The sequence below is a fragment of the Pelophylax lessonae genome (genome assembly GCF_965119305.1).
Source record: "Pelophylax lessonae genome assembly, chromosome: 2".
Taxonomy (NCBI): Eukaryota; Metazoa; Chordata; class Amphibia; order Anura; family Ranidae; genus Pelophylax; species Pelophylax lessonae.
Genome location: NC_138769.1, coordinates 569,264,412 through 569,277,407, shown reverse-complemented (window position 1 = coordinate 569,277,407; position 12,996 = coordinate 569,264,412). Strand labels below are relative to the sequence as shown.

Sequence of the window (12,996 nt, the reverse complement as noted above, 5' to 3'; positions counted from 1 at the left end):
CCCCTCCCGCCGCCTTCCGTGGCTCGCCCGGGTCTCCCGTCCCACCGGGAGACCTGGGCAACCAGCCTGCATGGCTGCCGAAGACCCTGATCGGGTCTCCATGCAAAAACCTGGACGTGATGTCATGACATCACTTCCGGGTACTGGCGCCAGATTAAAAAAATGACTGCATTCAAAACAGCCAAACTTTTTTTGAATGCTTTTAAGTGCAGAGGAGGGGTTTTGGGGCCAAGAGTACCTGTCAAAGAAAAAAAATGTTTTTAAATGCACGAAAATATCGGCGCATATCGGCCTATACTGATATGCATCGACCAAAATATCGGTATCGGTATCAGCAACGAAAAAACAATATCGGTCGATCACTAACCAAAACACCAATTCAGATGTTATTAGTTAAATCAGTACATTCATTTTATATACATTGTTATACACACTTTACATTTAAGAAAAGACCAAACACTTTTTGGGGTTTATGGGCCTAGGGCAGGAGGTTTTGGGGCACCAGAGGTGAGGGTGTGCAGTGTTTTGGGTGCACTGTGGTTTCACATTTTAATTTTTGTTTTTAAAAGATGCAGTAGGGTATTGCAAAAAAATAAAAAATAAAAAGCAGCTCTTGAATGAACTGTCAGCAACAACTGCCTGATGACGTAATCAGAAGATAAAAGTTATAGTATTAGACCCCGTTCAGACAGGGGCGACACGACTTGCTGGGGCGACCTCGGCGCGACTTGCACGGACTTATATACATATAATTGAAGTCAATGCAAGTCGCCTCCAGGTCGCCCCAAAGTAGTACAGGACCCTTTTTCTAAGTCGGAGCGACTTGTGTCGCTCCTATTAGAACGGGTCCTGTGCTAATCAATGGCAGGCGACCGACCGCGACTTGTCAGGCGACCAAGTCGCCTGACAAGTCGCGCTAGTGTGAATGGGGTCTTAACAAAAAACAAAAAAAAACAAAAAAACAAATAACAGTTCTCGCTCCTTACAAGGAAATTTGGATGTACAAATCTGTGCACACTGGCAGAGGACATAAGAAAATGAAGCCCAGCACTGCAAATCCAAAGAACTCAAACATAGTTTGCAAAAGTAGATGTAAACCCAACCACTAGAATGTAATTTAAGCTTTAACATGATAATATTACATTGTACTTATAAAGCCTATTTTTATTTTATTTGCTAGCTTTAAATAAAATAACAACTGGTGATATAGATACAAGGTCCTTGTTTGGGCACTTTGTGTTATAATGTTACGACTCACGAGGCTTTCCCCTGTCTCCTACAATCTCGTTTCTGTAAATCACCCTGTGTCTTGCTGTCCCATAGAAAACTAAATGAGGCTGTATGGATACACATTGCCCAGTCACAATACATTGTTGTAACCATTTGAAAAAATAAATAGCCTGAAAACAATTGCAGACAGCAACTATGCAAGGTCAGAGTCAGGCAGTAAAGAGGCTGGAGGACATCAATGGCATTAAGATGTAACAAAAGAAGAAAATAGATAAAAGCCCTTCCCTCCGTCCACCCCCCAATTCTCCACAATACACAGCATTTTGCTATCTACAGGACTGTGATGTACCTCTCAAATTTTGAACCTGATAAAGAGGCAGAATTTGTCATGTGAAGAACAACTTGATAAATAGTCGATGTGACCAGCAAAAACTAGGTGTGACCATATAGATTATCAAGATATACCTGTAGCAGCTTTGGTAAGAATCTCATCTGGCACTTGAAGATTAATCATAATACAGACAGAAACACATCCAAGAAGGTATAAATTATTAAAATTCTTTATGTATTTGCTTAGCTAGCTAACTTTTATATGTATCTATTTCTATATCCATCTTTTATATATTTATAATGCAACGTCCCAACAACTCTTGCAGAGAATACAGTGTTAAACATCAATTATGGTGCAAACGCATTCAACATAAAATACACTGCTCAAAAAAAATGAAAGGAACACTTTGAAAACACATCAGATCTCAATGGGGAAAAATATCATGCTGGATATCTAAACTGATATGGACTGGGTAATGTGTTAGGAATGAAAGGATGCCACATCGTTTGATGGAAATGAAAATTATCATGCGCCCCTCCATTGATATGCCTCCCCAGACCATCACTGACCCACCACCAAACCAGTCACGCTGAACGATGTTTCAGGCAGCATAATGTTCCCACGGCTTCTACAGACCCTTTTCTGTCTGTCATATGTGCTTAGGGTGAACCCGCTCTTAACTGTGAAAAGCACAGGGCACCAGTGGCGGACCTGCCAGATCTGGTGTTCAATGGCAAATCCCAATTGAGCTCCAGGGTGCCAGGCAGTGAGCACAGGACCCACTAGAGGATGTCGAACCCTTAGGCCACCCTCATGAAGTCTGTTTCTGATTGTTTGGTCAGAGACATTCACGCCAGTGGCGTACTAGATGTCAATTTGTAGGGCTCTGGCAGTGCCTATCCCATTCCTCCTTGCACAAGAGAGAAGATGCTGGTCCTGATGATGGGATGAGGACCTTCTATGGCCCTGTCCAGCTCTCCTAGAGTAACTGCCTGTCTCCTGGAATCTCCTCCATGCTCTTGAGACTTTGCTGGGAGACACAGCAAACAGTCTGGCAATGGCATGTTTTGATGTGCCATTATGGAGGAGTTGGACTGGCTGTGCAACCTCTATGGGGTCCAGGTATCAGCTCATGCTACCAGTAGTGACACTGACCCTAGCCAAATGCAAAACTAGTGAGAAACAGTCAGAAAAGATGAGTAGGAAAACAAAATGTCAGTGGCCTCCACCTGTAAAACCATTCCTGTTTGGAGGTTGTCTCATTGTTGTCAATCTAGTGCACCTGTTATTAATTTCATTAACACCAAAACAGCTGAAACTGCTCAGTACTGTGACATTTGTTGAGCCTCCTCCCTTAAATAATGTAGATACATGTACTGCAGTCCTTAAAGTGATATTGTTAAGTATAACGTGCTATACTTACCTGCTCTGTGCATTTGTTTTCGACACCCCCCGCTGGTTCCACCCTCTTGCAGAGTGACCCCATATGCTTTTCTGCACATAGCCCATGAAAAACTTCAGGAGTTTACTACTACTAAAGTGTAGTGGTCAGGAGTATGCCATATCATTTTAAAACCCAGCAAACAGTGCATCCGGAAAGTGTTCACAGCGCTTCACTTTTTCCACATTTTATATTACAGCCTTATTTCAAAATGGATTAAATTCATTATTTTCCTCAACATTCTAGAAACAATACCCCATAATGACAATGTGAAAGAAGTTTGTTTGAAATCTTTGCAAATTTATTAAAAATGAAAAAGGAAAAAAATCACATGTACATAAATATTCACAGCCTTTGCTCAATATTTTGTTGAAGCACCTTTGGCACCAATTACAGCCTCAAGTCTTTTTGAGTATGCTACAAGCTTGGCACACCAATTTTTGGGCAGATTCTCCTTCTTTGCAGGACCTCTCAAGCTCCAATGGGTTGGATGGCGGATGTCAGGGCACAGCCATTTTCAGATCTCTCCAGAGGTTTTCAATCAGGTTCAAGTCTGAGCTCTGGCGGGGCCACTCAAGGACATTCACAGAGTTGTCCTATAGCCACTCCTTTGTTATCTTAGCTGTGTGCTTAGGGTCATTGTCCTGTTGGAAGATGAGCCTTCGCCCCAGTCTGAGATCCAGAGCGCTCTGGAGCAGGTTTTCTTTGAGGATGTCTCTGTACATTGCTGCATTCCTCTTTCCCTCAATCCTGACAAGTCTCCCAGTTCCTGCCGCTAAAAAACATCCTCACAGCATGATGCTGCCACCACCATGCTTAACTGTAGGGATGGTATTGGCCAGGTGATGAGCGGTGCCCGGTTTCCTCCAAACATGATGCTTGCCAAAGAATTCAAACTTTATTTCTTCAAACCAGAGGATTTTTTTTCTCATGGTCTGGGAGTCCTTCAGGTGCCTTTTCGCAAACTCCAGGTGGGCTGTCATCTGCCTTTTACTGAATAGTGGCTTCCATCTAGCCACTCTACCATACAGGGCTGATTGGTGGAGTGCTGCAGAGATGGTTGTTCTTCTGGAAGGTTTACCACAGGTGGACTCCAATCAAGTTGTAGAAACATCTCAAGGATGAATAGTTGAAACAGGATGCACCTGAGCTAAATTTTAAGTGTCATGGCAAAGGAATACTTACAGTATGTACATGGGATTTTTTTTTTTCGTCTTTCATTTTTTATAAGTGTGTAAAGCTTTCAAACAGACTTCTTTCACGTTGTCATTATGGGGTATTGTTTGTAGAATTTTGAGGAACATAATACATTTAATCCATTTTGGATAAGGCTGTAACAGAACAAAATGTGGAAAACGTGAAGCGCTGTGAATATTTTCCAGATGCACAGTACAGTGTTCAGGAGTATGAAATGCACAACAGAGTGTTTATTATGCAGGGCACAGGAGTGTGTAATGCACAGGGTGCAGAGCGAAGGACTCAGGAGTATGTATTGCACAGAGTGCAGGGGTCAGGAGTGTTTAATGTACAGAATACAGGGGCTGCAAAGTGCATGTAGAGCAGCTTTAGGGTTGGTTCCATGAGGAATGTGGGTGAACATAATTTATAAAAGTGATTGTAAAGTCAGAAGGTTTTTTTTCATCTTAATGCATTCTGTGCATTAAGATAAAAATCCTTCTGTGTTCAGCAGCCCCCCTCAGCCCCCCCCCATACTTACCTGAGCCCCCTCTCGATGCAGTGATGTTTCAGGAGTGTCTTGGCTGCCTGGGACTCCCTCCTCAGTGGCTGAGACAGCAGCGGAAGCCAATGGCAGTCAGCCAATGAGAAGAGAAAGGGGGTGGGGCCAGGTTGCGACTCCGTGTCTGAATGAACTCAGCTCAGATGCCCCCATAGCAAGCTGCTTGCTGTAAGGGCACTCAACAGGAAGGAGGGGCCAGGAGCATCAAAGGGGGACCTGAGAAGAGGAAGATCGGGGCTGCTCTGTGCAAAACCACTGCATAGAGCAGGTTTATGTTTATTTTTTTTATTTTTTATGTTTGTTTTAAAAAAAGAAAAAGCAAAAAATGAGACTTTACAATCACTTTAATGGTGTTCAAAGAACTTTAAATATTTTTCAAGATTAGATTCATTCCTTACAAAACTGAAATGTTGGCTCCGCATGATGTTCTTAGGTTTGCTTCATTGAGGTTCTGCAAAATCAATACAGGGTGCTCAGTTCTGGCTAAGCAGTCTGTACTGTGCTTGCTTTAGAAGTTCCGATGTCTGAGATGATCAAGTGTAGACAGACATTGGTTTACTGGAACTGGCCATTATGAAGTGGTTATTGCATCAATACAGAGAAGAAAAAAAATTCCAGTAAAAAGCAAGTCCCATATTTTCATTTTATTCTGGACTGTGCTGCTGCCTTTGCTGTAAATCAGATATTTCCATTAAAGATTTACAATTCATGTGCCACATTGCGCTTTAACTAGAATTTTCGCCGATAGATCTGTACTGTACAATCTATAAAACTTTAAAGTAACGTATGCTTCTATCTATATCACTACAGTGACTGACTTCCTATTTTAGAGATATGTCTGTTCTGGAGAATCTGATATGAAAAGATTTGGTTAAGCTTGACAAGCATACGTGTTTCTCAAGTCTAGGCTTCCTTGGTCTCTGTTGAGCCTCACTGAGCCACAGTCAGTCATCCTGACACATTCTAACTTATATGCAACCAGTTACCTCTACTGCCAAGAAAAACATATATATATATATATATATATATATATATATATATATATATATATATATATATATATATATATATATATATATATAAACATAACAGCTCTTTTATTGCATTCTCCATACAAACGATCATTTAGAAAAAATTGCTTTTTTTTAGCGTCAGCCCACCTAAAAGTGATATTTTAGGTTTGCGTGAAGCTTGGTGGTCAACGCACTGGCTTTATTTGAATTGGATACTCCAGCAGTGACATTTTGCACACTCTACCATCTATATTCTAAAAAAAAAAATCTAACATTAACAGTGGGATCCCTCATTATGGCAACAGAAGATGTGCAGACCCTGGAACCCAAGTGCACAGAACCTCATTATTGAGTTCCTTAGAAATGGAAGCATTTGTCAGGTCAGGTGGTTTAACTCTGCCAAAAAAACAATTATGGGTGAATTAGCCCATTAAACATTGTACATCACCATTATATCACGTATGGATATTAGGCTATCCTTCATTACTCCATTTCTTTGTCAAGGGGGTAATTGGTGTTGTCATAGGGATTGTTCTATGCACTCTTTGTGGTTTCTTTATGTGTTAGTTGCATGGAGGGAGTTGGATATGTTGGTTACTTCAGAGACATAAATGCTGGAGAAACAAAGATAAATAATCCTCTCTGCACCCATCTTTGTAAGTTGATTACAATTGCCTAAAGCTGAACTAAACCCTCCTATCCTTTACAGCCAAGAAAGCTGCCATCTTAGCATCTGTTTGATTAGAATTTCCCATGGTGCTGCACGTTATCAGTTATAAAACAAGTATTTTGATACCTTGACAGTTTTATTAAAAGCAACTGTGAACTATTAGGAACTATTAAAAACAACTATTAAAAGCAATTCAATCACCCCATGTCTTCAATGTAACGGTAGAATCAGTGGGTTTAGTTCCACTTTAACCACTTGCCGACCGCCGCAAGTACATATACTGCGGCGGTCAGCCCCTCACAGGCAAAGTGACGTATATATACGTCACTAGCCTGTGAGGCTCTAGGGAGCGAGCGCGTGCCGCCAGAGGCGCGCTCCCGCGCGATCAGGGACCCCCCCGCGCATGTGACTCGGCGATCGTCGGTGCAGAGGAAGAAAGGCAGGCGGCTGATGTAAACAAGCCGCCTGTCATTCTCCCCTGTGTAGAAACAGTGATCATACGGTTCTACTATGTAGGACCTTTGATCACTGTTTCTACAGCTCAAGCCACAGCCAATCACAGTTAGAATCACGCCCCTAGGGACACACACCACCCCTCCCTCTCAAATAAAGTTAACCCCTTCACTGCCAGTGTAATTTTACAGTAACAGTGTATATGTATAGCACTGATTACTGTAGAAATGTCACTGGTCACCCCAAAAGTGTCAAAAATGTCAGTCAAGGGTCTGATCTGTCCGCCGCAATGTCGCAGTACCGCAAAAAAATCGCAGATCGTCGCCATTACGCGTTAAAAAAAAAACAACAAAAATGACAAAAATCTTTCTCTTTGTTAGTAAACGCGATAACTTTTGCGCAAACCAATCAAAATATGCTTTTTGCGATTTTTTTTTTACCAAACATATGTAGCATAAAACAAATTGGCCGAAAATGTTAAAAAGTTTTGATTTTTACATTTTTTTGGGGGGGAATTTCATATAAAAAAAATGTGAAAAATATTGTTATTTTTGCAAAATTGACGCTCTTTTTTTGTTTATAGCGCATGATCAAAAAATCGCACAGGTGATCAAATACCACCAAAAGAAAGCTCTGTTTGAGGGAAAAAAAGGACGTCAAATTCGTTTAGGTACAGCGTCGCACGACCGCGCAATTGTCCGTTAAATTTACTCAGTGCCGAATCGCAAAATACCCCCTGGTCAGGAAGGGGGTAAAATCTTCCGGGGCTTAAGTGGTTAACAGATATGGATAGATTTTTAAGTCAGCCATTGTCAGTGCTGTTCACCTTATCTCATTGGCAGTGCAAATATACCTGGATAATCAACAAGCATATAGTGATATGTATCTACAACAGCTGGAACCTATGATCTAATGTTATTTACTTTACCTCTTATTTACAGCTATGCATTGGCTGATGAGGCATACAAGTCCCTGCGTGACCGTGACAGAGACCAGTGTATCCTAATCACAGGGGAGAGCGGTGCTGGAAAAACTGGTAAATACACTCAGATGAAGACTATTAATTTTTCATGTTCATAAAAAAAATGATATTAAGAATTTGGCAGTTGAGCCAGTGGTGAGGCACTCACCATAACCAGTATACTTGTGGTCCCTTTTCATTTCTGCCCAAAATTTTGATTCCAGTCATTCCCCCATTTGGCTTTCTACCAAATATGTTTCTGATCTATCTATACAATTTATATTTACTGTTCACATAATTTCATAGCCCAAATACCACAGTAATATAGTAAGTACACAGGGCAGAGTTTAACAAGTTCAACCTAATTTGCATTGTGATACTGCTTTTATTGTGGATCTATACAAAGGCAAAATGCAACCTAGTAATTCACACAAATTTTGCCTTATCTATTACTTTTTAATCTAACCAGTCATTTGATCAGCCTTTGGCGTTGTTGTCTAAGCGTGGGTGCTGTTAAGCTGGCAGCAGACCCTTTCTAAAAAAGAAAATACAATAATGAAACATCAAATATAAACAAAACAAAAAAAAAGGATCACACATGTTTGTGTTCCTCTCTTATTGGTTAAATATTATCTTCTGTGTGCCTAAAGTGCTAATGCATCACAGTATCTCATACAGTTAACATAAACATCATATCTAAAAAAAATTATTTAAAGTGCCGATTATGTTCTGTGAAATCAAAAAAAAATGTGCTAGTGCAAAATAAATATCAAAAATCTCTGTGCAAGACAATCAAACCCAATATATATATATAAAATAACAATTTGAGAAATGTATGTAGAAAACAATTAGTTAATCAATAAACTCATTGAAAACACATATAAAAAATATAATTAGAAAAATTATTCTTAAAAAACACAGTGTTTGTAAAGTCCCAAGTGATATAGAAGGTGCAAAAAGTGCAAAAAAGGAGATATATCTGTCAAATAATACAATTTCTTCTATGACAACGCGTGCAAGACACCAAAAGTGCTCCTTCTACTGTATCCCCCAAACTGACTCACCAGATGGGGAGCTGGTCAAATTATAAACCATCAACTGCGCCTTTATTAGTATATATAATTTCCAGTAGGTTGGTCCTAAAACCAAAAGATGATCTTCCCAAACTTTCCATATAAGTTTACGCACAGGGATAAGCACGGTAAGGATTGAAAGGAAAGGAAGAATCCCAATAGCGTAATTCCGTTTAAAAAATCTTCACTTATTTATTTAAAATATATATAGTACACTCACATTTTATAGTGTCTACCCGACACTGAGGATTGAACATGTTTGTCCTTCACTCCGGCTACATCTCCAAGCCGCGAGTGTAAGGTAGAGCTATACACAGAGCAAATGACTCCTGCGCTTGAGGGGTGGCCTTGCGGCTGGTATCCTGAAAATGCGATTCAGGTCGAATTGTAGTAAAATCAGGCTGTGCTGCCACTCTCAACGGGTCGTGGTAACCCAAAGCAGACACTGGAAAAGAGAAATGGACAGAGGGCGCACCAGCCTAGCGCAATATCTTTAAAACAATTTATTGTAATACTGTAGACATGTATACACATTATACTCACAAAATGATTATGAAACACGGGCAATAAGCAATGCGGGACCTCAGAGCTCTGATGAAGGGGGAACACCCCGAAACGCGTAAGAGTTTTTTGGGGTCCACATCCTTCCATGGCCTGCGGCAGCTGAGGATGCCCAGTGGAGGTCCCTCATTGCTTATTGCCCGTGTTTCATAATCGTTTTGTGAGTATAATGTGTATACATGTCTATTACAATAAATTGTTTTAAAGATAATGCGCTAGGCTAGTGCACCCTCTGTCCATTTGTCTTTTCCAGTATAAGGTAGAGCTATGCGGTGTTGTTCGGCGTCCTGGCCCCGCCCTACTAGTTTCATCACACAACGTTCTCACAGAGTGGGATGCCAGGATGCAGGATACCTGGGGAAAAAAGTGACTTGTGGGCAGTTGGTTTTGGTTTGATGGTTTAGGACTGGTAAAGTAAATTGCTAAAAGGATAGAACTGGAAATTAGTGTTATGTGTTAGTAAAGTTAGGTATACGCTCCTCCAGAACACAGCACCTAAGGGGCTCCTCGTCCTAAAAAAGAAACACCCACAAGAAGGTACATATTTCAGCTACATGGTATCTCCAGGTTGTCTCTCAGGTTTGTTACGCTGGGAGCAGCACTTGCTTATGCAGAAATTGAAGCAGACAGATGTGTAATCCATGGAAAAGCCAGGTTAACAATGTGGAGACTTATATTAAAAGCTAGGTAAAAGTTGGGTACACAGACAGATAAAGTTGAACAGACAGGCCAGAATGCTGAAAAAGCATTACTGCCCATGACACCAGGCAGTGATGATGTCCAGTAACAGGCTGCAGGAGGAATGTTTATGTGTAAGCCAAAGGGAAAATGCATAACTTAGATTAAGGTGGATTCAAATAACTTTCTGCTTTTAGCAAAGTTTCAGCAATTGCTATAGCCTGATTTCACATTTTGACCGTAGATACATTTTTATGGTACTTGTTACCTGAATTAATATTTAATATTATTAATATAATTAAATAGCAGGTGTCAAGGACCAGAATGTTCTAGTTATCATTGTTTTACTCTAAATTCAATGGTATGTCATCACTAGTTCGTTGTCCCAACTACTCAAAAGAGAACATATGTAGTGGCATCTTTTTGTGGTACTAATGGACGACAAGCATATACTCAGACATTATCATTGTGCTATGTTTTGCTGTCTATATCATTTTGCACATACTGATTTTATTAAATACAGTCCTGTTACTTTCTCAGAGGCCAGTAAACTGGTGATGTCCTATGTGGCAGCTGTGTGCGGAAAAGGAGAGGAAGTAAATCAAGTGAAAGAGCAACTTTTGCAATCAAATCCTGTTCTGGAGGGTAAGTAATATAATACTGTTGGCAAATAGAACTTCCAAGAGTTATGATTACTTCTGTAACAATTAACTATTTTTGGACATTTTATTGAATAAAGAGGTAGGAATAGGTGAAAATGAACATTTAAGCTCATTCACTACAAATTCAAAAATCCAGTCAAAAATGAAAGCTTAACAAAAATTTGTAGATCTGTTCAACCAATGTTGTGATATAGTCCAACAAAGCCAGGTCAGGTTCTATTCATCCTGAGACCACCTTGTAGACTATGCTGCAGTTACGGAAATGCCGTTTGGTTTAAGTACTATGTCTGTGACTGGACAAATAAGCAGTAGCAAACGGACGAGAGCTTCTCTATCTTTCCATCAGTGTATTCCCCATCAATTCAAGTGCCCTACAAATTCCCTACACTAAGCTTGAATGGTTCCTAGTGTTGACCATTCCTCTTCCAGCCAAGTCTTGCTTAGCAGTGGATTATAGTAGTGAACATCAATAGAGATATAGGTATTTTTGCTAGCTGTATGTATAATTATATTACTAGATTACATATATGTGCCTGGAGTTTGTTTGTTTTTTTTTTTTCATTTTAAGTACTTGCAGTTTCCTGTTATGGCTCCATTCACATTAGGTCGCTCCAACTTAGGGGGGCGACCTGTGAAGTCACGTGCAGCGCGACTTCGGCACGACTTGCACGGACTTCACTTAATGGAAGTCAATGCAAGTCGCCTCCAGATCGCCCCGAAGTAGTATAGGACCCTTTTTCTAAGTCGGAACGACTTGTGTCGCTCCTATTAGAACCGATCCTGTACTACACTATGGGAGCGACGGTGCACGACTTGTCAGGCTGACCAAATCGCCTGACAAGTCGTACCAGTGTGAATGGACACTAACTCTGTTTGTGTTCATTTATTCTCTTTTCAAGATTTTGTTTTTAATGCAGGTTTGAAATTATTTAAAACAAACTGAAAATTGAATGAGCACAAAGCATGTATCCTGCTTCCTGTTGGTTATATTGTAAAAAAATGTCAACCAGCAGGATCAAAACTGCAACATATTCTGTTGTTTCACAAAAGAAGGAAAAACACAATAAAGACAAAGTATATCTTTCATGTGGACAAACAAATAAAAGGATACCTGTAATGTGTTGCATTTCTTTCAGAAAAAAATGTTAGAGAATTTATCCATGTGAATGTGCCTGGAGGAAAAATAAAAGCCACAACCCTTGCTTGTCCCAGGGCTTATTTGCAAGAAAAATATGCCTGTATTTTACATGGTTCCTCTTATACAATATGGAAAAAGGGGAGCTGCTCTCGAGCTAAGTAGTTCCTATAGGCTAACTTGTAGTCTATTATGCCTGGCTAAAGTGCCACTGGTATGAACCAGCAGGCACTTCCAAGAGACTACATATCCATTTAACTTTGCAGTTAGGTAACCCATGAGTCCTGAACCCCAGGGCACTCTGGTATCCAATTGTGGACTAGCTTTAATAATTGACACTCAGGCTTTGCCTCCTCCTGTACCTTCCCAATGGTTATCACTGTGATAGGCGGCCTTGCTAGCCAATATTAAGACTCATCATATGGAAGGTGTGGAGTCAGGGTCTTGAACACTGTATTAATCACGCCTTAGAAAATTAGAAATGAGAAATTCTTTTAATTTAATTTTCAAAGACAGGTCTCACTTTCAGATCCTGCCTTTTGGAAATGGAGAGACATAAAGTGACAAGAGTAGTGTTACCACTGAAGAGTGAACCTCTGCTTAGCCATTATTGCACTGCGTCACAGTAATGTGACAATAACCTATGGTTCTTTACTTATTTTTACCACAGCCTTCGGAAATGCAAAGACCATTCGAAATGATAACTCTTCCAGATTTGTAAGTTCTTTTCTGCCAAAATTTTATTCCAGCAGCCTCCTGTTAGTTCATTTATTATATTATCTTTTTGTTTTTTGCATGTCCATCTTGCTTTGATCTCAATTCTTAAATTGCCTATACAGATAGACACTTATAAAACATAACTGTTTTTCTGCAGTCATGTGACAATTTTGGTTTAAAAACTGGCAGTTTAACCTCCCAACACAAAAAAATCCTCAAGTGGAGTGATACTTTTGCAATAAATGAATTAGTAATTTAAATATCTCAATTAAAAAGAAGCGTATAAACTTTTTCCCATTAAAACCTAATTTAAAAAATACTAAAATCCTTATG

The 12,996-nt window shown here is 40.0% G+C and overlaps 1 protein-coding gene across 2 annotated transcripts in view; it reads left to right on the top strand.

Moving 5' to 3' along the window:
* The window catches only part of MYO1A (myosin IA), a 148,995-nt gene that overhangs the window by 69,328 nt on the left and 66,671 nt on the right, over positions 1-12,996 (top strand). For both annotated transcript variants that reach the window (XM_082244519.1, XM_082244518.1), the window contains exons 4-6: positions 7,818-7,912; positions 10,690-10,794; positions 12,617-12,663. In XM_082244519.1, the coding sequence (XP_082100645.1) occupies positions 7,818-7,912; positions 10,690-10,794; positions 12,617-12,663 (247 nt within the window). The remainder of the gene's footprint in view (positions 1-7,817; positions 7,913-10,689; positions 10,795-12,616; positions 12,664-12,996) is intronic.